We start from the raw sequence: 27658 nt of genomic DNA, 5'->3' as shown, positions 1-27658 counted from the left end.
TAGCAAACTAACAACAAATATCTTTAATCGTTTACGCTGAGAATGAGTAAAATGTAATTTTTTGACACATTTTTCATTACTGCTCCGCTCCTATTGGTCGTAGCTTGATGTTGTATAGCCTATAGCACTCCAGGATAATATACCTTTCTCGTTACCTTCAATGATGGAGATGACCACGCTTAACTAACAGTGAAATTTGTTTTAAAATCTGCAGTACTGTATTCTGTACTGTACTGTTACTGTCTTTACCTCTTTACCTCTACTAGCTACCCACCCCGGCGTCGCACGGGTGTACATGTATTATACATATATATATATATATATATATATATATATATATATATATATATATATATATATATATATATATATATATATATATATATATAAACCTTCCTCTTGAATCACTCTATGCATTAAAAATAACCGCTTTAAAATCTCTTGCGTAGTTTTAAAGATTTAAGCATACATAGGGACAGACAGCGAGAGCGACTTTGTTTTATACTATGTAATGATAATGATGAAGATTTGTACCTATTATAAATAACCTTTTATGATAGTCTCAACTCTTGAGTTAGGTTTAACTCTATTAAACTTAACGCTCTTATTTTTAGGAGCTGAATAAAAATTCTAAAAATGGTATAATGGTAAGCGAACACCAATTACTGCCATTTCTAACGTAAAAACTCAAACAAAGCGACGCGACCCTATTTCTTTTAAATTAAATTGAAGTTAAAAAGCAGTGCACAACTATTATACATCGATCTGTAGACCCCATTTACTGGCTTACACATATTTACTCACTGCGCCACAAAGGTCAGTTATTACGATGTGATTTGTTATGTAGGTTAGGTACACAAACACTAAAAATAAGTTAATTAGTGCCCAAATCCAATTTTAGTCCAAATAAGATATTCACCTTGTTGATATAAAATGACCTTTAGTTAATTGATATATAAATGAATCGCGGCATGTACAGTCAGCCGCGTATACATTGTAGTGTCAAGTATTGAATATATCTTCGGACGCATTTTTTTTTACCCTTTTTATGATATTGGTGCACCCGCCTGCGCTAACGGTTTACTCTGGCGAAGCCTCAGTGAAGGACGCCAAGGTGAATATGATGTTTGGTTAGTTCGCGCATCGTGACAAATCACCAGGAATTTATCAGGATTCCAAATAGAACCGCTTGGAGGCAACCTGACTTGGTACATTGCTAGAAATGGGTTCATTTGTCCACATTACTAACAATTCTCTTTTCCCCTGACTTCAATATTATGTATATCTACACATAATATTGAAGTCATCATTATATGAACCATAGTTATATTGTTTAATCTACCGCTCATTCGGGAAGCTGTCTCATCACAAGAAAAACTAGCAAAAAACTTGCGTGACGCTCTTAATAAGCGGCTGCAATGTCCTACATGAATAAATTATTTTTCATTTTAGTTAACACCAACTATTAAAATTTTTTCCTATAACAATAAGGTATAATATATATAAAAGCAAAAAAAAAACCAGTAAATTCTTCCATGTTATATAGACTGAAAGTAAAACGTTGGCCGGAAATTGTAATGGGCTTTTCAGCACTGAAGTAGATAAGGACTGTGATAATGATGATGATATTTATGAAGCCGACTGCACTAAAGGTACATTACCAGAAGTCATTTAATTATGGAAGCGATTAAATATTTACTTCATTCTGTACCCGTATTACAATTTGAATGCAAACCTACAACCTTCGTTTTTTATTTCCTCTTCCTACAAGTTATAATTCATATTCGAGATAATTGGAGTCCATGTGTTTGTATATTATGAAACGATCCTAATTAATATTGGAAAATGAAGGAGGGTTTTGGCAACTAGTAGCCCTATCGCCAGCAAAGTCAGATTGACTTCCCCACGGTTCGCCCTTGAATATAGTTAATTTCTATTGATTCGCCATGGTGGGAAGAGATTATATTTATGTCAAACGGAAACTGGTGCCCCGCCAGGGTATGACGTTAGTGCAGGTGGTAATTGTAGTAGCTACCATACCATTTTTTTATTGGATGATAATGGAATGGTGCACACGCTTGTGCTAACGGTATCCGCTGGCGGAATACCAGTGGAGGATAACAAGATGAGCTAACTGTCAGCTCATCGTGTCAAATGCAAGAAGAATTTTTCAAGATGGTTTCCACTAAGAACTCGTGGAGGTTAACCTCACATGGTACTTACATTTTTAGCAATGGGGTCATTTGTCCAAATTATTAACAATCCACTACTATTATCGACAGTTAGAAGGGAATAGTTTCATTAAAAATACCAAATTAGTAAGTGTTTCAACACTTACTTAAATTGTTATGAAATTTCTATAATTATTATAAAATAAAATATTTGTGTACATTACGTGATATCTTCGCCGTTAACTAAACATATGTTTGTTTTTAGATACATGTATATTATAGTTTTTGTATTTTTATTGCTGATTTCCATTATCTTACGGTTATTTATATGACTGTAACCTAACTACTACGCTATAACCTTACCTACCTATAACAGTTAAAGATTTTAAATAATAGGTCATAGTAATCAAGAATTAGTAAAATTAAAGTAACCTGTATCCATTATAAACAATTGAGTAAAATTATAGTCAAATTGAGAATCCCTTTTTTTATTGGGTTGTTTGGGCTATTGTCAGATGTTTGTAGCACCTGTAGAACTGCGACCCACATAGATCTATTGTGCTCGCCCTTTTTCAAAGTTCGCTTGAGAATCCCTACTTCTGGAGTTGGTTGAGAAACAAAAGTCATTTCTCATCCCCTAAAGTTAAACGTGAACCTTCAAATTACAAATAATAAATGAAAAGCAGAATGTTTGTATGTCACTTATCTGCATACATAAGTTCATGTTTGCATTCCTACAATATTAGTAGGTAGAGTGACGAGTTGATGACGCAACTGATAGTATTATCTCATTTAACAATAAAGTTTACTGAGTACTTAACTCTTACCGGTTTATGCATAAAAACACAGAACATTTGTATATGTTGATATTATATAAGTATATCTGCATTCCCTGTTACGTAGTATAGTGATAGTACTTCCAATAGTTGCGCGTTCGATTCCTCGCACGCTACAAACATTTGTATGCATGAGTATGATTGTTTGTATGGGTATATATTATTTAATGGATGATAATGGAATGGTGCATCATAAAAATGTGCCATAAATCCTCTAATTTACTAATAAAAAAAGAGAAACCGATACGATACGAAAGATAATGTCCTAAAACGCGATAATTATTAAAATAGTAATATTTTGTCTCTTTTTTTCTTAGTAAATTTACTAAGAAAAAAAAAGAGACCAACCAACCAACTTTGTGTCCTTTTCTCGAAGGAATTTCAGGACTTATTTCACACACTTTCAACATTACATCGATGTATTTTTCCCATCTTTGTTTCGATTTCTTTGACATTTTTTTTCTTTCCGTGAATCGATATGTTGATTAAGATAAATACCGAGCTCTTTGTCAGCAGACCGTCGGTATTGATAACAAAGGAACAGTAAAAGTACCTAGAATTCCTACAAACATGCATGCGGTCACGGCCGGACGTTGGTTTAACGGCCTTACAACTTCATTATGTAGCATGCCACGGATTCGCATGACGTTGTGATCATAAATTTCAAATTAATCGATTTTATTATAAAATTTTATAAGATTTTTGTTTTTATTCGTATTGGATATGCTCAAAAAGTAATTGATTTTAACCAATTCTTTCACTCATAAAGGAAACAGATGATGTCTCAGGAATAATTTTTTGATTTTGATTGTATGGTGCACTCGCCTGCGCTAACGGTTTATGCCGCTGGAACACCAGTGGAGTATGATAATGTGAACATGTGATCAGGTCAGTTAGCCCATCGTGACAAATTCACCAGGAATTCATCACGATGGTTTCCAAGGAGAACCGCGTGGAGGTCAACCTGACATGATACGCACAATGGCGTCCACATTACTAACAATCCCATTCCCCCAAGCCGTATTACACGCGGGCACCGCTGTGGTATTCAGCCTATATAATATTAAATAAAATCGATTTAAAAATTATATTTACTTGTATGTCCTAAAATACAGATTATAAAATTACAGTTTTTTTTTATTTTGTGAATTGTCAATGATTTGGTTCCAAGTTTATAATCCCTTCATTAAAGAAATAAATAATTCCGTAGGTTACATTAATATGTAAGTACTAACTAATTGTCATGACGACAGTGCTCATAATTTAATATTAAGTTCTAGGTAACTGAGAACATTGTAGTTATATTAGCCCTACATTGAAGTACTCGCAACAGTGTAGGTAATGTAATAGTTGTTGATAGTGCATAATCATTGTGCTTGTTAATATTGACATTAATATTAATACTGCTGATTATGTAATTATTATTATTAGTATAACTAGGTACCTCGTCTGATAGATATTATTGTTACATCTGTACCGAATTATATCTAAAAGATAGATCAAAATGTTTGCGAAGAATCGAACCCATGACCGTCATAGTTAAGGCGCAGCGGTAACCGATAGACCTCCGACGTCGTCAACAAAATTTTCTAACAATATATTTATTATACTAGTGATTGGGACCGCTGGACCAGACGACGTACTGCCCGGAAAAGAAGTGCTACTTGCCGGGTAATTGGTCCCGGCAAGTACTGTTTTTTTATTATTTGTACCATCTTAAAACTGACATTCTAAATCTAAATAATTATAATAACGATTTTTCTTTATTAATTTAGTGATAAAACAATTATTAAGCAAATTGCTTTAATCAAATCCTTTCCATCGAAATTTAGCCCATTTAAAAGGCCCAGAGCGAAAGTTAATTCATGTCGTATCCATTTCCGAATTGCCCCCCTTAATAAGCAAATAGGTCCCCTTTGAGGCGTGGGCCCGTTGGTAAATACTGACTTAGAGTTTGAGTTTGCAGAAGTGATTATATAATCACGTTTCTATCTTTTCAGAAGTGGCAATGGACTCAGGACGCGCGTTCTGTCCTCGTGTCGGATGTGATACCGTGGTTTCGGTGCGCGCCGCCAGTCCAGCTCACTGTCCGACCTGCAGGCATGAATTCTGCTCGCAGTGCAATCAGGAGGTAAAAATATTTTTTTTTATATCACTTGAATTTGTACTTAGAGAGACTTTGTAAAATCTCCTTACTCCTTCCAGCTACATATTTTATAAAATAAACAAAGGTGAAAGTGAGGTAAATTTCACTGGTGTTTGGTTTATAAAATGTGCTGTGTTGGAAGGTAGAGACAATGAAATTACAGGATAAGAGGCATGACATCTTAGTCCTGTTGTATTAAACAGGACGTCATGAAGATGTAATGCCTCATCGTCATCGCATGATTATCACTATCAGGAATTTATCACGATGGTTTCTAGTAAGAAACCATCGTGATAAATTCCTGATGAATTTGTGGCGATGGACTAACTGACCTAACCTCATTTTATCGTCCTCCACTGGTGCCCCGTCAGCGTAATCCATTAGCTTTGTAACCCTACAAAGCTGTGCACCCGCACCATTTGATTATCATCCATAAAAAATAATACGTTTACTAATTACCCTTCCTCCCGCTTGGGGTGAACTCACTGTGGGGTGAAGTACAAGCATGTCATTGACATTTGGGTAGGACCAGTGGCGTCGCTATGTAATTTAGGTACCAACGTAGAATTACTCGTCACGTTGCTATATGTACGATAGAGACACGAATTTAGCCAACATTATATAGCTAAGGACGGTTGCGTCCGTGACATGTTAAGTTGCTGTTACTTTAAACACCGTGAAAATGTATATTAGGGTTGACTACCTGTTATAAAATTGAAGGAAATTTATTAACACTTTCGAAAATTAAAATATAATTATTATTGTATTATTATTATTATTTTATTATATATGAAGGTATCCGCAGAAAACCAGCGTCGTGGCACCCCGTCACGACATATGCTGAGCGGAGACCTATTTGGTACTGTAAAATTAATATAAATTATTAATATAAAAATGTAAATTAAAATTTAAAAATTGTTTTCAGTGTACCAAATAAACAGTTTTCGTTCTTTCTTTCTTTTAATTAAAAAGAAAAAAAAAACACGAACAATGCAGGTACAACAACAGCAATAGGTAGTAGGTACATAAAAAAATACTATAACTTACTAATATTATAAACGCGAAAGTTTGTAAGTATGGATGATGATAGATGGATGGATGTTTGTACTCTTTCACGCAAAAACTACTAAAATAATTTTAATGAAATTTTACAGTAATATAGCTTATACCTCAGAATAACACATAGATTAAAAATTTCATGCTTGTGGAACCGCGAGCATAGCTAGTATACTAATAAAAAAAAGTAATTCAATTGAATTTCTTGCCAGTTCTTCTCAATTGGATCTATATACCAAATTCGACGGTAGGGAAAAAAATTAAATTATAATGTAAAAAAATTCACGTTCATAGGCGTCCTACTAGAATAATAGATTTTTAAATTTGAATTTGAATTGAATAAATGTCAATAAGAGTGTGTGGAGGATAATGCTAAAGATATGGTTTCCAGCTCTTATTGTCAGTTGAGAGTTTACTATTTATTTTACCAATGCATTATTTTTTTTGTTTTATTTATCCTTATAAAAAATGCAAAAACTATATACAAGCCAAAAGTTATCCATTAGCATTGTGTAGGGATGATTTTCACCAAGTTGAATAGAAGATGCTGTTTTTTTTTATGTATTATTTAAAGGAAATATATTTGTTTTTAATTTTGAAAGTATCGTGGTCTACTTATTTACTATGGCGACTTGTCGTGAGTTGAAATCTGGCCGACCTACTTTAAAAGTTTATATGAATATTGATTAAGGATTAATTAAAAACGTACAATATATGCTAATCTAGAATATATAACTGGAATATTACTAGATCTTTCTATGCAATAAAAATAATTTTAAAGATAGCGACAACCCTACCACATGCCTGAAGCCGCATCGCCCATTGTGACAGAATGGCGCTAGCACTTTCCCATAATTCCTTTGTTACTGACATTCCAAAGAATACGCGGCACAAAGGCTTCGCACTCTCCCATATGGGATCTGAAGATTGTGGGTTACTGCTTGTTGCGACCCCGTTCAAATATAACCCTTATTGACAACTGCAATAAGAGCCAATTACAATTATACCACTAAGTATTTATGAATATGATTACAATGTAATGTACAGAGAAAGTTTACGAGTTTACTATTTTCTGTGTCGTAATTTCTAATAGAGTTGTGTCAAAAGCTGTTTGGAATGCTAGTGAAATGAGAAAAATGTCCTTCGAGTGTTCACTGCAATCTCAAAGGTTTTTTTAATAAATGTTTTTTTATATTACGATGTTGGCAAGGGTCAAAAATGCGCACGTGACACCCCTGGTCTCTCAGGGGTGTCTGTAGGCTACGGTAACCATTTACCATCAGATGGGCAAATTTAAACAAAAATTACCACTCACTAAAGATTATCTGCTATAGTTTGAGAAAACCATTAAGTAATGCCATATTATAAAAAATAATGTTTGTTAAATAAATTTAATTAAAAATGCCCAATATGAATAAATTTTGAATGAATAAATAGTGATTTTTTTTTAATTACTAGCTGCGGACCGCGGACGAAGTCACGGGTCTTCGTCCGCGTTATATTTAACTTTATTTTCTAAAATAAAAGTAGCCTAAGTTACTCCTTATTACATCAGCTACCTACTACTATCTACCTGCCTATAAACGTCTAGTCAAAATCGGTCCAACCAGAAATTAGCCGGAACAAACAGACAGAAAGATAGACAAAAATTGTAAAAAAAATAATTTTGTTATATGTACCGTATTTATTATGCATGTAGTAAAAAACGGTTATTTCAATATTACAAACGGTAAGTTACTCCAATTTTATTTATATGTATAGATGTAAATATATCAAAATGCTAACACAGATAGACCTATTTACGATATACGGATGACGAATTACGCCCTTGACGGTATAGCGGTTTAGCCACCGCCTTACTTCCAATTGTCGCGGATTCAATTCCTCGCACAGCACAAACATTTGTATTCATGAATATGATTGTTTGTATCTGTCAGGTTTTCTGTGTATATTATGTATGTATTTACAAAAAAAATGTATGTGTATTTATCAGTTGTCTAATAACACAAGCTCTGCTTACTTTGGGACTAAATGGCACTGTGTGAATTGTCCTGAGATATTTTTATTATTATGATTAAACATACGAATGTCAGTGTTCTAAATGATATTTCCATTATATCACAATTAAACGCGATATATAACAACAAACATGTTTGTGTGTTTATCTAACAAAAAGTTAGATATTGCATTTTAACCACGCCTCCAATTTCTTAGAAAACGATTTACATTACTATAAAAATATATATATATATAACTTTATTACATAGTATAAAACAAAGTCGCTGTCACTGTCTGTCCGTCCCTATGTATGCTTACAAATACGCAACGGATTTTGCAGTGGTTTTTTTAAATAGATAGAGTGATTCAGGAAGCAGGTTTATATATATATATAATATTTAATGTAAACCCGTGCGAAGCCGGGGCGAGTAGCTAGTAACTTATATAATACAATAGCGTCGCATACGGCTTTCACTTATAAAAGTTGTATCTATTATCTATATCGTCAAGATTATCAATCAATAATAAATATATAACGTCGGTATGCACGACGCATGATTATCATTGAGCTGTCATCAACTCATCAAACTAGTGATAATACTATGACGTAATTGATATGCAAGCTTCCTGATTTGTCGGTATCATATAAGATTATTTATCGAGGCTAGTGCAATGAAGGTTGTATAGCTAAGCGAGTATTGTAGACTAAAAATGATGCATTCAAATTTCGAATCTTTTTTTTAATAATAATTATAACATAGGACAATTCACACAGCGCCATCCAGTCACAGTTCTTATGGATGATAATGGAATGGTGTACTAGCATGTGCTAATGGTTTACACTGGTGGAGCTCCAGTGGACGATGATAAAAGGAGCATAAAGTCAGTTCAGTTAGCACATCGTGGTAAATTCACCATGAATCACGACGGTTTCCTGGGGAACCACGTGGAGGTCAACCTGATATGGTACATTGCTAGCGATGGAATTATTAGTCCACATTACTGACAATCCCCGTTCCTCCCCTCTAGTCACAGTTTTTTTTATGGATGATAAGCTGTCTGAATGAATGTTATCAAAATGACACTTTTTCGTAATGGTTCCACTTGTGGATATTTTTTAATGGATAATAAATGAAATGATACTTTAAATCTGAGTGTTAGTCAATTTCAATCACATTTAAGTATTATGTTGTTGGCAGAGGTAGGCCGAAAAGAAATGTATGGACTGTGTGAAAGATAATATAGTAAAAATGGGAGTAAATAACGAGATGACTGCTAACAGGGACGAATGGAAGAGAAAAACATATTACGCCGACTCCAAATAAATGGGATAAAGAAGAAGCAGATGACGATAAGTCTTTTGTTGTTGGTCAGATTCGGGTTAATATTGATTTAAATTTATCCAAGCTTTGTTTCGCAGATATTTAATTTATATACAATTCTGTTGTTTTTATTTACATTTCTGTAAGCATTCAGTTCGAATCGAGCATATTGAAGAATAACAATTGCCCTTGAATAAATAATTGTGTAGACAGAGCATGAAGTATGAAAACAGTATGAGTTTTGCGAACTTATTTTATTAAACATTTCTGAATACAATGCTCTATGTATGTAAACAGATTTAGTAGTAATAGATATACCAAGGCGAACGGTATAATAATATAGTGGAAAACTGAAATAAATATGTTTTGAACATTACATACTAAATTGATGATAATTTTAATAGTTCAAATTTTGTCTTTTTACACAGAGATATATTAGATTTTTAATTGTGACGAAATTTAGGACTTCCTTCTTGTCAAACAATGTTGCACTTTGTCAATCCGTTCCTACCTATAGAATGTGTGAAATAATTATTGGATGATCTGTAAATGAGCAGTTTTTATGACATATTATCTTATTAATATTATAAACGCTATTTTGATGAAACTTTACAGTAATATAGCTTATACATCAGATAACATATAGGCTATAAGGTTCACGCAGGTGAAACCCCGGGCACAGCTAGTTATATATTGTTTTGGCTTTAATGCATGCACTAATACAGGTGCGGTGGCTGACCTAACACCTTGAGACATTTTCTCCCAGTCAATCAAACGGCAAACAGAGATTCATGTAGGCGATGCATTATCAAAATCTAATATATTTAAAAGTCTCGTGCACAGTGTTAGTTGCCATACTTCTCCGAAATGGCTTAAACGATTTTGATGGAATTTTATATGTATATATGTCTGAGAATAGATTATTTCTTTTTTAAACTCATAAGTAATAAATTTTATAATTTTTCACCCTTCTCCCAGCAATTTTTATATAATACCGATAGGGGAAAAATATAATGTAAAAACTTTACGTTCATAAGCGGCTAAAATGTCCTACATCAATAAATGATTTTTGAATTTTGAATTTTAATATTAATTGATATAGCAAAACAACGATTGCCGGATGAGCTAGGTAACTATATAAAAGGGAAGCATTAAATTATGAAGTTTTATAAAAACCAGTCATAGGGCTTTTATGACTATACCCTTTAGCAACTATGACTAAAATATAGTATAGATAAATACTAAAAGCTAAAACGTTAATATATACAGCCATGCTTAAGAGTTACCTACTGTTTCGCATAATGGTCATAATATTCAGCGTTTATTGCCCACCGTCCGTCCCAATTCCCTGTACAATCTAGGCAGTATTATCAGCTGTAGGTAGTAACAATAAACCCAATCCGGGTTATATAATAAATTTTCGCAGTCGAGGGGGGGGGGGCTGTTTTCGGCAGGGCACTAGTAGATGAGTCAGTATGAGGTCAGATCAGTTTATCATGATGATTTACAGGGGGAACTCTGTGAAGGTCAACCTGACTTGGTACATTGCTAGCGATAGAGATATTAGTTATCCTTACTGCCGGGGAAGGAACGATAGTAATGGCATATAGTGTACTCATTGCTAGCAATGTACTTTGTCATGGTGACGTACACCTGGTCTCCTCTGGAAACCATCAGGGTTAATTCCTAATAAATTCGCCACGATGCCTTAACTGGCCTGAATGGATGCTCATCCTATCATCCTTTCTTTACTGGTACCTCGCAAACTTACACTGTTAGAGCAGGCAGGGAAAAAAGATCGGAAGAAAATTTCTATACGGATTTTTATACCCAACAGGATAAAGTTGTGTTATAACTTTGGAGGTAGTTTTATCTGAGAGATCATAAAACGTTGACCCAGAACTGTATTCATTGCCGGGTCATTGAACTGTGAAATATGGCTGTATGCAATCATGGATGTTCTTCATCACATACTCATGAATATATGCTGATTGTAGATCTTTGATTATTAAATTCGATTATTATTACCATCGAAAATTTTATGCATAAAATTCTCGTGACACAATGTTAGCCCTATTCCCCTCCGAAACGGTTTGACCGATTTTTATGAAATTTTATATGCATATTCAGTAGATCTGAGAATCGGCTACTATCTATTTTTCATACCCTTAAATGATAAGGGTTGTCCACTCGTAACTTTTTTTTTTATAATTTTGCACTATGAAATACATACGACCTTAAATTTTCACCCTTCTACCACCAACACTTAATTTTTAATAACGATATTAATTTATGTAGATAAACAACGTTTGTCTGGTCAGGTAGTTATTTTATAAGAATTTATCATAGAAAATAAATTGATATTAAACAAGTATTCTTAATTATATAATAAACAACCTTGTTGTACCTATATACAGTCCCACGACTGTATATAGAACGCTGGGGTCGATGCAACCAACGATAGTGTTAAAGAAAAGCATATAGAATATGTGCGGAACAAACTATGTCGATCGTAAAAACAAGATTATAAACAAAACCATGGTAACAGAAATACATTATAAAAATACAAATATGAAAATAGGGAATGTCGTGGCAGCCAGCAGCCCGGATCCCCAAATAGAATCCGTGATCGTCGGAAAGTGAAGTCGTGCTAAACTGCTAGATCAAGGAGGTCTAGGCAATTCTATAAAATAAAACAATTTATGATGTATTTAATTTGTACAAATAAAATGGAAGTGTATGTTTGTAAATTCAAAGCTTTGCACTAAATGCATATGAAAAAAGAAAATATATGGTCCTCACATCAAAATTTTAATTAAATAAAATGTTATCTCGGTCTGGTTGTTTCTAATCTCTGAAATGGATGGACACATTTTGACGGGACTATTAATTCTGAGATAGCTAATGTTATATACAGTTACTTTTGGTTTATTTTAGAAATTTTATTTACTAGGTATATGTTAACTTCGCGGGCATCAGCAAGATGGAGGTTTAGGCGTGGGTGCGTCTAGAATATTTTCGCCCACGCACAGTGATGCAATATAGGACGGTAATTTCCCCCAAATTTAGAAAAAAATTGTAAGTATATACATTTTCTCTAAAATAATTCCTCCTAAATATTTTCTGCCCCCAGGCAGTAAATGTTTAGAGTAAATTCGTAGGGAACAAAATTTACTTCAGAGAGATGAGTTTAAGCTCACTACTTCATTAAAGAACAAAATAAAAAAAGTTCGCGATATCAGAAAAGCAAGAACATTACTAATATAAACCTATAATGTACTAAAATAACAAAAATATCTAAATTAAAATAAAAAATTAAATGGAATACTTAAATTCTAAAACAAAAGAACAGCAATAGTTTATTCTTTACTAGGTGTGCCCGAGTGAAATTTATATGCCTATGTGTTATTCTGATGTATAAATTATATTATTGTAAAGTTTAATTAAAATCGTATGGATTTTTGCGTGAAACAATAACAAACATCATCCAAACAGACAAACTGTCGCGTTTATAATAATAGTAAGATAAGGAAGTAAGTAAGTTTATAATGTTAGTAAGATCAACAAAATATTTCTTGAATTATGGGTATTTTTGGACAAAGTGTGGGGGAATGAAGACGTTCATATGGCAGTACTGCCTATGCAGAAGTAAGCTTGGCATCTACCTGTGCCCACGCGTTCGCTCTGCAAATTGCCTTTGCAGGTTATTTTTGATGACGCATATATTATCAGACATACTGAGTTAGTTTTCCTCTTATTCATAAATTGCCAACTGTCTAATAAACTATTTTTCTCTCGAATTTGAGGAATTTATTTATTACTGCCCTTTTTGGAATTAGCCTTTAAAGGTAGATTTACAAAAAAAATAATTTTTAGTTAGTCCAGTATTATACAGGATGTGCAATATATGAACATCAGCACGGATTTTATTACCATATTATATATTTATAATTTACCATATTACGCTGACCTCCACGTGGTTCCCGCTGGTTAACTGAGCTGACCTCATGTTTATCTTATCATTATCTACTGGTGCCCCGCCAGCGTAAATCCTTAGCGCAGGCGATAGTACCATTCCATTATCATCCCTTAAAAAAAGTCACGTCTACCTCTTTATAAAGCACTTACTATAGGAAACTTCTAGAGAGAGTAATAGTCCTGAGGTGCGACAGAGATGTCCACGCAGATGTCTTTGTACAAAAAATCTAGGTATAGACTTTACCATATAATAAATAGTGGAATAATAGTATCTCAGGTTGTTTCACGCAGCGCAATCTGATCACAAACTAAACAGAGATTGTGTTATAGGTACTAAACAACTGATGCAAATACTAAAAATAATACAAAAACTAGTAGAAACACCAAACTATAATATTTTTTAGATATAAATACTTAAAATACCTATAATAACAATCGTACTCATCGAAACTAATTTTTGGACCGTGCGAGGATCGAACTCGCGACCATCGGAAATTATTCGCTGTGCTAAAACACTAGTCCACCGAGTCCCGTTATAAAAGAAAACATAAAGAACTCCAAGCGGATATACGGTGAAGTAAATTTAGCATTATATTTGTTTATTGAAGCGTTGCGTAAATACTAAAGCTAAAGGGCACTCGCTGTTGATTCCAACGTAACGCGGCGCGAAGCCATTATTTATTGTTTATTTAGTTTTTAGGGTTCCGAAACCAAATTGTGAAACGGAACACCTATGGTTGGTATTTGTCCATCCGCCCGTTCGTATATCACAGTTCGTTATTCTAGAAATCATCTAAGGTTAAATTGCTATTGGTTTATTCATATCATCATTATTAGAAATTATTCTAACTATTCAATTACATAAAAAAATGAGAATGCCACCAATGGTGTAACTATCCGAGGCCCGTAACATGTTCAACGAATATGGTTTTTTCATCAAATCAATCATTTATTCTTGTAGGATATTTTAGCCGCTTATAAATGTTAAGTTTCTATACTGTATTTTTTTTTCTTTACCATCCAGTTCAGTATATAGATTTAATTGAGAAGAACTGAGTTTCTTACTCGACTAATAACAATAATAATCTCAGAACAATTCACACAGCGCTATCTAGACCTGAGATAAGCTAGCTAAAGCTTGTGTTATGGGTACTAGATAACTGATACAAAAACATGGAAATATTCTTTTTTTCGAAAATACATACATATTATACATAGAAAACACCCTGACCGATACAAACAATCATACTCATGAATACAAATGTTTTTGCCGTGCTAATAATCGAACCCGCGACCGTCGAAGTAAGGCGGTGTGCTAGTCCAACCGCTAGACCACCGAGGCCGACATTCAACTGAATTTTCTTTTTTATAAATGCCAGTTTATTTACATTATATATATGTGTCTATGATGAAAATCCCGTACCTGAACGACTATTGTCATGCACGTTTATCATTTATCATTTAAGTAATCGATATCTAAAAATATATGACATGTAGTTTCAGAAATTGATTAAACACTATTATGAGATAATTGTGTATTAATATTAGATTTTTTCTATCAAGCATGGCTTCTACACCACCTCGGGGACCCGCGGATTTTGCTCGCTCCGCAACCCAATTATTGCCTAATTATTAATATGTCCCTGCTACAAAAAAAAACTTTATAAAGTAGAAACAATCTTTATTCAAATAAACTCAGTACAGGCACTTTTAAATAGTCATATATTTGATTTTACTACTCATTCGGAACGTAGATACATCACAAGAAGAATGTGCAAGAAACTTGTGTGTTACTCTTTTGAATATATGTTTTTTTACATAAATAATTACACAATAACAAGTAAGAGGCATGCGATAATCAACATAGAAACTGCTATGCATTCATTTTTAATGCAGTCACATAATATTGTCAGCGATAAATATAATACATGCATATAATAAAGGAATATACATTACGTTTTTTAAGCTGGTATTTATTATAATATAGATTAATATGTGTAATATTTGTCCGGAACCCTGGTTATGTGAGTCCGGTTCGTACTTTGCCGGTTTTATTTTATTGAGTGTTTTATGTCAATGGCCGTGACATGAGTGCAATATAAATTAGGAAATATTTGATAAGCCTGAGACCGTAAAGGATTTTACAATTCGGATTTATTCTGTCAGTAATTTTAGTGATTTTAAAGAGTACTCGTATATTCGTTTTTAGGAGTGGTTTTATGTTTTCCGGGATGTGTTCTTGTTATTGTGGATGTATATTCTTTACATCGCTCGATATCATTAGTCAGTACTATCAGTATTCAGAGGAGCTTCATCCTAACGAGGTTTTCTCGAAAGACTACAGCATGGGGTTTTTCAAGAAGGGTATATTAAAGTTTCTTAAGGGTCGGCAACGCGCATGTGACACCCCTGGTGTTTCAGGCGTCCATAGGCTACGGTAACCGTTTACCATCAGATGCGCCGCTTGTTTGCCACCTACGTGATATAAAAAAATCATTCTAGTCATTACGATTTGACAGCATTACGTTTTGCGGTTTAGCACGCCGCCTTACTTCCAATGGTCGTGGGTTCGATTCCTCGCACAGTCCAAGCATACATATCAAGTATTTATGAGTATGATTATTTGTATCGCTCTGGGTATTTTTTTATTTATATTATGTATGTATTTACAAAAGAAGTATCTACATATTTATATCAGTTGTATAGTACCAATAACACAAGCTCTGCTTAACTTGGGAGTAGATGACACTGAGTGAATTGTCTTGCGATATTTTTTTTAAATAATAATAACATTTGATCTTATAATAGATTGTATCAGGAGACGTACGGAGATGTACGGACATAGAGTATTATATCTTATAAAAGCAGATGAAATGGCGGGTAAGACTGATGTTAAATTTCTTGCTTCTTTTCCTTTGCAGTGGCACGGCGGTCTTACTTGCGAAGCAGCCGCCGCCTCCTCTTCCATGGGTGGTGCTGGAGCGCCTCTGCTGCCTGACTCAGAGCTGATCAAGCTCTGCCCAATGTGCCGCGTGCCCATCGAGAAAGACGAAGGTTGCGCTCAGATGATGTGCAAAAGATGCAAGCATGTCTTCTGCTGGTACTGCCTCGCATCTCTCGACGTAAGTTTCTAATGATAATTATATCTTTACGGGTATTATTCAATACGAGGTAGTCAGACGCATTGAAATCTGTCGACGTCGTGGTAAACTTGAAATGCCTATTTAGCTGGGTATGTTGATTCAGATATACAAGTTCTTAGCTACAAAAAAAGATCAGTACGCATAATTAGTTCAAACGCTTTCTGTTTTTACCTAATGGTTAGCTGGTAAGTAGAGAGTGACATATAGCATTAAACTCGTCAATTGTATTTATTTTAAATAGTGCAATAAACAATAAATAAATTATTGGTAAAAATCAACAGACAGCAGTCAGAAAATATTTTGTGACAAATTAAGACAGTGGTGTCACTCTTTATATTTCATTCATAGTTAGACATACAAAAATAAGGAAAATCTAAAACAAAACATAATTATGATATAAGAAATAAAGACAAACTTGTTATACAAAAAAAAAAGATTAGCAAAATACATATATTAAGCAGGGATGGTGGTGTCACTTTTTGTATATCCATGAAGGATGAGTTAGACAAAAATAAGGAAAATTTAAAACAAATAAGACATAAGAAATAAATCCAAACTTCTTATACCAAAAAAACTAGCAAAATATATTAACCAGGGACTTCTATTGAAGCTAATGTATAATAGATTGTCAAAAGAAATAACCAAATTATCAATTATGAAATTGATAAGAACTATAAATAAATAAATCTGATATCTAAAAGTAATTTTTCTCTTTTATGTATAATACAAATAAATTTATATTCTATCTTCTATAGTTTAATAGATCGGGGCAAAGGCCAAGTCTGCTACCGTTCCTCAGGTTAATGCGGTTTATTACATACTAGCTATGCCTGCGGTTTCACTCGCGTTAAATTTCAATATAAAATATAGCCTACATGTTATTCTGATACATAAGCTATATTACTGTAAAGTTTCATCAAAATCCGTTCAGTAGTTTTTGCGTGAAACAGTAACAAACATCCATACTCACAACTTTCTCGTTTATAATGTTACTAGCAGCAGTGACCGCGGTTTCGCGTTAAATTTTAATAAAAAATATAGCATGTATGTTATTCTGATGCATAAGCTATATTACTGCAAAGTTTCATCAAAATCTATTCAGTAGTTTTTGCGTAAAAGAGTAACAAACATCCATACTTACAAACTTTCGCGTTTATAATATTATTAAGATTAAGATACTCGTAACTTGACACACAAACGTTTTGTTTTGTTTGTTACCAGATACGAACTCGCGACCTTTTGAGGTCTAATTCGTAGTAAACAACTAGACCGCGACGCTCTTGACTTTCTTAATATAATATTGACATGTCTTGTTCAGTCAACAGCTTTGATATGTATACCTAAGGAGATGATTTTTTTCTGTCAGATTTGACTATTTATTCATTTGACTTTACATTACCTTAATGATTTTACGTTATTTTAATATTAATACCAAGTATGGTTGATACTTACATTAGCCTTTATAGACGTATTTCATTGTTTAAACATTGTTATACGAATGATGGTGATAGTTTTATTTAACTGCAATAGCAAACAAACTGAGAGAACTAATGGAAAATGGCAATATTTCAACGAGGAAAAATCAGTGGTGCTATTCATTTACTAGTGTACAAGTACAAGTAGATGAATGACGGCCTCGGTGGTCTAGCGGTTTAGCACATCGGTTTACTTGTGATCGCGGGTTCGATTCCTCGCACGGTGCCAAACCTTTTATATTCATGAGTATGATTGTATCGGTCTGGTTGTTTTCTATGTATATTATGTACGGATTTACAAAAAAATCTAAGTATTTATATCAGCTGTCTTGTATAACTCAAGCTCTGCTTACCGAGGGAGTAGATGGCACTGCGTTAATTGTACAAGGTTATTTATTATTTATTTACTGAATGCATAAAAATAAAATAAAAATTATACAATAAAATAAAATAAGTGGACAAAAATTTTAATTTGAATATTCTACTTACAACATAAATAGCGTGCCGCTGTTGACGTCATTGGATCCATAAACTGGCCAAAGTGGCCATTAAGAATGCTTAAAATGTTTGAGCTGGCAAGCCAGTCGCAAATTAAAAAAATAATGGAATCTGCCTGCAATTAAAATTTTAACAGATACCTGATATCTATAAAAATACGAGTACGTACATGTGACTTGTAAAACAGCTAAGTGCTGTACGATGGGATTGTCATCGTCAAATTTTGTGTACAAAAATCCCAAAAAAAATTAAGAGAAAACAATAACATTTTAATACAATAATATTAACATCATGTTATCAAGGTAGCATATGTACAACGTGTACAGAACGTTTTTATATTAATATTAGCTGATATCCGAGTCTTCACCGCATGGATTTTTTTTAAAACAAACATTCCAGAACATTGTAATAGTTAGGACTATGTTACCCAGTCGCGAATTGGAAAAATAATGGAATCTGCCTGCAATTAAAATTTTAACAGATACCTGATATCTATAAAAATACGAGTACCTACATACCTGTTAATGACTTGTAAAATAACTAAGTGCTGAACATTCTAAAACTATTATATTGCCATCATTTTGTCAGGGTAGCATATGTACAACGAGTACAGAACGTTTTTATATTAATACTAGCTTACCCACGATTTCGTTCGCGTGGCATTCGTTTTTTTTTTAAATAAAAATTTCAAAATATTGTAATAGTAGAATAATTATGTTACTTACTCCGTATAATATTAGCTATCTGCGAGTTGAAGTCCAAAAAATCAGTCCAACCGTTTTAGATTTTAGTAAGAACAAACAGACTGACATTAAATTTTTTCAAACAATGTTTTAATGTATTTTCCATATATACTTAAATGCTTTTTGTGGAAAATCTATTAATTTAAAATTACAAACACACATTTATCCTAACGTGTGTACTTTGATAGTCACAATCTATTAATGATAATCAAACGACAACAATATAAAAATAATATTTTTATATTATTGTAATAATATAATACTAATATTTAATAATGTATTTTGTGAAAAGTTCATTCTATTATAATTGCTACAGCCGTTTTTATGTGAGCCGTTAACACAGACATTTTCTCGTCACGATTTTATTATATGTAAAGAAAAGATGTAAAGATAAAGAAGATTTCCATTTCAATAGCAACGTCTCCTTGACACCGCGTCTCACGACACCTTGATTTGTAGTCAAACACCTAATGCATAGAGCATTAGGTACTCCTACATAGTTAGTATTTATTTGATAATATTTACCTTGATAATAGATCTTACATAGTTGCTACCTTACAATGAATATGCAAATTAAATGTCTGTGTTTATCTTGACGACCTCGTTGGTCTAGCGGTCTAGTACACCGCTTTACGACCGATGGTCGCGGGTTCGATTCCTCGCACGGCACAAACAATTGTATTCATGAGTATAATTGTTTGTATCGGTCTGGGTGTTTTCTAATAAAAATCTTTAGTTTATATTGAGTATAGAATCTTCACGCCGTATTTATTACGGGGTTGACAGAGCTATAATAATAATATCTTTAGATAATTCACACACCGCCATCTAGTCCCAAGGAGTGGCGTAGTTAAGTAACCAAGGGCTCTGTGGCAAATAAAAAAATGAAGCTCCACTGCTCAGCAGTGGACATTACAGTTTTATTAAAACGCACATATCGCAAAAATCATCCGCAATCCGGCAAATTGACAACACTGTCAACCCACAGAAAGAATTTAAGGAAATTCCGAAGGTATAACTTTCGATTTCTAAAATAAAAGTAGCCTAAGTTACTCCTTATTACATTAGCCCCCTGCCAAAAAAAAAGTTCCGTCAAAATCTGTCTAGCCATTTCAGAGATTAGCTGGAGCAAATAGACAGACAGATAAAAATTGTAAAAAATGTTATTTTGAACCGAATTTATATGGATGTAGTAAAAAAGAAAACGGTTATTTTAATATTACAAACAGACACTGTAATTTTATTTATATGTATAGATATGTACAGATAAGATCTGATGCGGTTACGCTTGCCAACTTTTTTTTACAATAAATCAAGTATATTCAGATCTGTTGATTCTGATAACTGTTCATTTTTCTAAAATACTTTTTAATATTCTTCATATTATACAAAAATTAACAAAAATCAAAAAATGAATTTTTATTGAATTAACAGATGCTCTATTTTTATCATCCCGCCACTTGGCATGCGTTACTGAAAAAAATCTTTCAGTAAATGCTGTGATTTTGATGCTGTAAACTGTATTTTATACTTTATTTTTGTTCAACAGTAAAAAGTATAATTTAGATAAAAATTGTATAATACTGTTTAAAACAGTATAGTTGGCAAGACTAGTTCCAGTGCAAACTTCACCTAGGGTTGCCAACTATACTTACTGTACTAAACTGGTGGATTTGTTAATGGACGCCAAAAAGTTAGGAAGGTTAGACTTTTTTCTTATGATTAAAATAGAAAATATGCTGACGTTCTCACGGTTGTATTCACACAAAATCTTAAAAATGTAATGCAGATAAATATTTATTTAAAACAGTAAGTTAAGACGCAAGTTTCTAGCTCATTCTCATTGTGACGAGTCTGCGTTACGATTGAGTGATAGAATAAAACAATATGTCTATTCAAAAGGGTCTATATAATGTATATATAAATAAAAATTATTGTTCAGGCGCGGTTGTACTATATTTGGCCCAATATATTATTTTAATATGGCAACCCTGGAACGTTGGTATTTCAACGGGCCAGAGACAATACACTAACCGTTACAAGTTCATATTCAAAATCTGTCAACGATTATATGTATTATCATACGCAACCATTGTAAACCACTATCAAGTAAATTAAAAAACTAGCCTGGAATATCCGAGTTAATTACAACATCAAGACCCTCTCACTAAAAGGCGTAAACAATTATGTTTATTTCTATTTTAACAACCTGAAATACAGGGGGGACGGGGATTGTTAGTAATGTGGACTAATAATCCCATTGCTAGCAATGTACCATGTCAGGTTGACCTCCACGCGGTTCCCCCTGGAAACTATCGTGATAAATTCTTGGTGAATTTATCACGTTGGGCTAAATGACCTGACCTCATGCTCATCTTGTCATCCTCCACTGGTGTCCCGCCAGCGTAAACCGTTAGCGCAGGCGAATCCACCATTCCATTATCATCCTTAGAAAAAATAAAACCTGAAATACAGCATACAAAATATGGTAGGTATTTGGCGCTTGAATTAGTCGACGGTTGAACAGCATGACGTGCTGAATATAGGATAATACGTATTAGTTTTACTTTTAACGCCATTTTCTCCTTATTTTCAGGATGACTTTCTACTCCGCCATTATGACAAGGGTCCGTGCAAGAATAAATTGGGGCATTCACGCGCCTCCGTACTATGGCATCGCGCACAGGTATAGTACCAATGTAACCATATAAACCTACATCATTTCATTACATAGTTTAAAACAAAATCGCTGTCGCTGTCGCTGTCTGTCCGTCCCTATGTATGCTTAAATCTTTAAAACTACGCAACGGATTTTGAACTTTTTTCTTTAATAGTTAGAGTACCCGTGCGAAGCCAGGCCATATATGAACCTTTCTATTGAATCACTTAATCCGTTGCGTAATTAAAAGATATAAACGAATAGACTTATTTGTTTTATACTATGTAAACATATTAAATCAGGTCTTTTTATATAATAAAACCGACAAACTTTAGCTTCTTCATAAAATTTTGTATGAATATAAATTTATTTATTTATTTATTTATTTATTATTAAAAACAACAATGACTGACAATTAAAATTATGTGACCGTGTGCTAAAAAGCAGGATAGCTTTATGCACACAGGACCGTATATAATACAGTAAATTACTTATATGCTAAATTTATGACAGGTATAATATAATACTATATATTACATTTTTTTTTAAAACTACCAATAAATGTATTTATGATTAAGAATGTTAAGAATAAATGAAATGAAATGGCGGTATATAAAACATGAATTTTCTTGTTATTTTCAGGTTGTAGGTATATTTGCCGGATTTGGTTTACTGCTCCTGGTCGCCAGTCCACTTCTGCTGCTTGCTGCACCCTGCATTGTCTGCTGCAAATGCAGGTGAGTAATAAATTATACAAATAGAGATTGACTTGTACACGTTAATGCAGAGCTCACTGACAAAAGTGGTATAACAAAATAATATATATAAAGAACACTTTTATTTTAAAAGAATATATAAAACTGCCAGTGATTCTTATTGTAAGTCTAACAAGGTGTATATGTTGTAGAAATATATAATAAAATTATTTATAACGGAAAAAATGTTTTAATGGTAATGGTAGACAGTGAAGTGTCAATTTTAAATAGTCGGACTAACTGCAGTATCTAATATTAATATAATAATAATAAACCAAGCCAATTCACACCAGCGCCATCTAGTCCCAAATTAAGCAGATCTCGTGTTATGGCTACTAGACGACTGATATAAATACTTAGATACATATTTTTGTCAATGCGTATAATACATATAAAAAACAGACTACAAACAAACAAACTTATTAATAAAATTTTCAACATTACAGGCTATGCAACCCAAGCACGAAGAACTTAGAGGAAGTCGACGAGATTGACAGCATCAGTCCTGGCCGCGATGATGATGGAGACGAAATATCGAGGACTAGGTACCTGTCTGACTGACGCACGCCACGGTATTAAGTGGAGAAGAATTTGCAACAGAAGCAGACCTATGTACAGGTCTACAGCGGCCAAACTATAGCCGCGGCGGAGAAATTCGTCAAACATCACCAATATTGGCCAAATCGATGGGAGGTAGACCGTTATTTGAGTTAAGTGTAAGCCACGTATTGTCATATCGACGGATCTGACATGGAATGGACTAATTTTAGGCAAACGAACAAATCAGCAATGTTTAAGCTAGAATATTGGTGGCTATCTTATTGGCAATAAGATGGTTGTAGGGTTTATTTATTATCACGTGATTTTAAATGACTTTTTTCGGTTACTATCGCCAACAATGTTTGAGCATGTTTGCTGTCAGCTTATAACTAATAACAATATTATTGAAATTAATTAAGTTCAATGTTAACTTTTTAGGCACAGTTTGTTGTTTCTGTTGTGTACAAAGTTGATGAATATAATTTGAAATATAAGATGATTATACGATTTATTTATCTTCACGTGATTTTAAGTAAACTATATAAACGAAGAACGTGATTATTTTTCAGAATTTTTATGTTTGTCAAATATTTGTGCATTTTATTTGAATATTTGTGCATTTTATCTGACATGTTGCATACATACAATATTGTTAAAAGTAATTAGCTACCATAAGTGTTGACTTATAGAGGCGTGATGTAAGTGTCTATGGTAAAGCTAAAAAAATTAATGTTGTTTGTCTATGTAAAACGAATGTAAGGCAGGATAATTAATGATACTGAAAGTTATTATTTATCTCGAAAGATACGCCATTTATAATTATGGCTGTAAATTGTAGGTAAGTTAAAATCGTTTCTCATTTGTTTAGAAAATTGAACTGAAAATACTACGAATAAGAGACTGACGGATGAAATGTGTGGGTGCCAATATTTCATGTCTTTGTCTATGACTCAATGTAATGCCATAGGCAATAGTCGTGAACTGTGTTGCGTGGTACATCGGATATTATTATAATTAGTGGTCGCGTAACTTGAGCCAGCTATGAATGACGTCACACGTTAAAGCGGGGGTGACAAAGGGTGGGAGGGGATCTAAATTTTGAAATGTGACATTTCAAAATGTTATATATTATAAGTATTAACACGAAATTTTAACTATTGAGGGAAAAGTTTTCTTTATAGATGTTAATGAATTGGTGTACCCTCCTGCGCTAACGGTTCACGCTGTTGGGGCACCAGTGGAGTGGAGAATGATAAGATGAACTGGTCTGGTCAGTTAGTCCATCGTAGGAAATTTATCAGGAAGTTATGACGGTTTCCAGGGGTTTAAGATTCAAGCTGACATGGTACATTGTTAATTCCGGAGTCATTACTAACGATCCCCTTCCTCCTAACGAATATAGTCAAACTTTCAAAATATGATAGATCGCATTAGGGAGGGGTTCTCATAAATGTGACTAACTGTGACAAGGGGGAGAGGGGTTATAAACTCCCACACGAAATTCGCGTGACGTTATTTGTGGCTGGTCAACTATCCACAACGAATCGTTATAAAGCGGCGTCTCTTCGCCTAATTAATGTTGAAAGAATTAATTAATCAAGAGGTATAAAAATAATAAAATATGCATAGACGAAACCGAAGAATATCATATGTGTATATATTTTTATAAATACAACAGTATGCGAAGCGTACAAAGTTAATTGTGTAATATGTATTGTATCACTAAATTTACATACTAATAAAAAAAACCTTATAAATATTCGTTTTAAAAATATTGTAATTGGTGAAAGGTTGAAAACAAATTTGGACGCTTATTCTGGTTGTGCATGCATTTTAAAGTAGTTATCATATTTGGAATGGAATTAAAAAATAGTATTTGTTTCACTGCATAGAGAATGAAAATTAAAAGTAAAACTTGAAGAAATTGTAATAAAAAGAGAATTAACTAAATTAGTAAGAATTTTAGTGATTATTTACACCTACGACGCAAATAAGTCATAAGTACTAAATTAATATTATAAATGTTTGATTCTGTCATAACGGTTGGACAAATCATGAAGGAAATCAGATAGCTTTATGAAAGAATAGGTTGATTTTTTAACATTACATGTCAATAATATGCATTATATATTATACATATATTATAATATAAATACAAATTCAATAGTGAGAAAAAAAATTACACATATATTTATGAAATAATTTCCCATAATTATTCAAAATGTATTTCGAAAAAACTAATACGATTATTTTAAACAAACTTTTTTGTATATTGTTATTTATTGCCTATAGGGTTATTACAACGCCTCTATGCAAATCCATGCAAGCGACGCTGTGAACATTTGCTTGAATATAAGTGACTTAATTTTAATTATCTGTAAAAAGATCAAAACACGAGTAAAGTCTCATGTAATCGGGTTTAGTCGCGCACAGCTTGTGTGCAAACAGCGGCTTGACTCGAAATTTGTTGCTAGTAACTGTCAGAATAATTTTAGGCATTTCATACATTAGGCGATCGTTATGGATGAAAAATTTATGTTTTTTATTGTTTGTAACGCAGAGAAACTGTACAAATTTCAGATAAGACTATTATTAAATACAATCAATGGCATTTACTCTACATGTAATTTTTAGACCATAAATTAGGCACTGCCTAGTGCACTCTCAGCGAATATATCACGTCGAAGTTTTTACATATATTGATATCAATAAATAGCTTTTTTGACATCAAAATAAGTAGTTTGGAATAATTTATTGTCTAATCACTAATTGGCAACATTGATCGTCATCGCCTAATGTGTTATTGCCCTTGTAAATAAGAATATTGTACTTAATACCAGGGCCGATGGTGCAAAGAAAAAACCATTGATGCAGTGTTATTCACATATCACAAGTGTAATGAATTACCTATGCATGTTTTACATCAAATGGTGCGATTTAACAATGTGTTACAAAAATAAAATTACCTGCAGAAATATTAACACTTTTAATGTAATTAATGAATGATGACAGTATAATGATCTCGTCAGCGCTAATAATTTTGCTCCGTAAGGCGGGAGTTGGCCTTCAGCCAATAAGTCCTCCAAGGTGTCCGAAAAAAGCGCTAATAATATAAGTTAACGGTGCACTAGTGGAAGATAATAGGATGTGATACAAATCACTGAGTGCATTATGGCGAATTCAATATTCAGTTGTGTGCCTCCTCTTCAATATACACCAATTCGCGCCATTTTATGTAAACCATTCATAATTTGATAAACTGTCTTTGTGAGAATGGACTCCCCGTTGGCCCTATTAGCTTGTTGTAGCAGGCTAGTTGAGCATTTGTAGACTTAAAATTGTCAGTAGATGATTAGAATAAGCAAGTAATTTCTCCCCTTTGGTTGATTGTAAAATCACTCTTGTCTATAATTTCATTACTTATTAGTAGTGCGAGCATACAAGAATTTTACGTGTAGTTTATGTAAGAAGTATTTGTATGACTGATTGTAAAATTTTATCGCTATATTGAGTAAATTTGTAAGTGATTTAACACTATATTTACCTCTGATGTCTGGACCATATTTACGAAAGCCGCTAATATACAGTCGCCCAGATTCCCCGAATCCAACTAACGTTCTAGTTGTTAACTAGCTCGCTAATGCCAGGCCGACTGTATTTTGTCAGCCTAATGTGATAATTACTTTATAAATAAATATTGTTCACTGTAATTGTATGGTTACAAGACACAAAGATTTCCAGCCAATACTAAAGTTTGCATTGGTTTATTATGTCCATTTTATTGCGTTGATTAATATTTCAGAGGTAGAGATGGTGTATAACAATATGATCACAATATCAACACAGTTGTTTTCTCATAGCGAACTCGTCTAAGTACTTATTTGTTATCTCAATCGAAAATTCGCTCGCACTTGTAACAGTCTGATGTTGTATATAGGAAAGAATATTGTAAATATTTATTTTTTGTTATTATTTGTACTTTATGTTCATTTTGTGTTGAGACAGACGTATTTTTTTCGTTACACTAATTATATATAAACAATAAAGACTTTTCTCATAAACAAAAAAAATTTTTTTATGGACCCTTAACATCTTTATAATGACATCAATTCACAAGTTTTTTCTCATAAAAATAAAGTGAGATGGGTGATCAAGTTCTAAAAGTTATTAAATAAATTAGAGATTGTCCACCATGGACCATCATCAGAGATAGAACTTAGACAAAAACTGTAGTACAGAAACATAAGAGAATTTAGTTTTAAACACATAATCTCTTGTTTAGTTTGGAGTTACAAAACTTTATAGTTATTAATTGGAACTAATGTTGTAATGGAAAAT

General features: G+C 33.1%; 1 protein-coding gene across 1 annotated transcript; it reads left to right on the top strand.

Moving 5' to 3' along the window:
- The first annotated feature begins 5012 nt into the window (after positions 1-5012).
- On the top strand, positions 5013-27363 carry LOC131854556 (E3 ubiquitin-protein ligase RNF144A). Its single transcript, XM_059205673.1, has 5 exons — positions 5013-5138; positions 16429-16629; positions 21963-22052; positions 22668-22762; positions 23227-27363. Exons 1-5 carry the CDS (start codon positions 5016-5018, stop codon positions 23339-23341), a joined length of 624 nt encoding a protein of 207 aa, XP_059061656.1. The 5' UTR covers positions 5013-5015; the 3' UTR covers positions 23342-27363.
- Positions 27364-27658: the final 295 nt, after the last annotated feature.

This window comes from Achroia grisella, unplaced genomic scaffold (assembly GCF_030625045.1).
Source record: "Achroia grisella isolate CSIRO2021 unplaced genomic scaffold, CSIRO_AGI_Agris_v1 utg1239, whole genome shotgun sequence".
In the NCBI taxonomy this organism is placed as follows: Eukaryota; Metazoa; Arthropoda; class Insecta; order Lepidoptera; family Pyralidae; genus Achroia; species Achroia grisella.
The sequence above is the reverse complement of the archived record's forward strand: the minus strand, read 5'-3'. Positions and strand labels throughout refer to the sequence as shown.

Bases quoted from the DNA above. Each gene is read 5' to 3' on its own strand.
- LOC131854556 (XM_059205673.1), top strand. From the start codon at position 5,016: ATGGACTCAGGACGCGCGTTCTGTCCTCGTGTCGGATGTGATACCGTG. The intron at 5,139-16,428 runs GTAAAAATATTT...TTTCCTTTGCAG, and splicing joins GCTCGCAGTGCAATCAGGAG to TGGCACGGCGGTCTTACTTG. The intron at 22,763-23,226 runs GTGAGTAATAAA...TCAACATTACAG, and splicing joins ATTGTCTGCTGCAAATGCAG to GCTATGCAACCCAAGCACGA.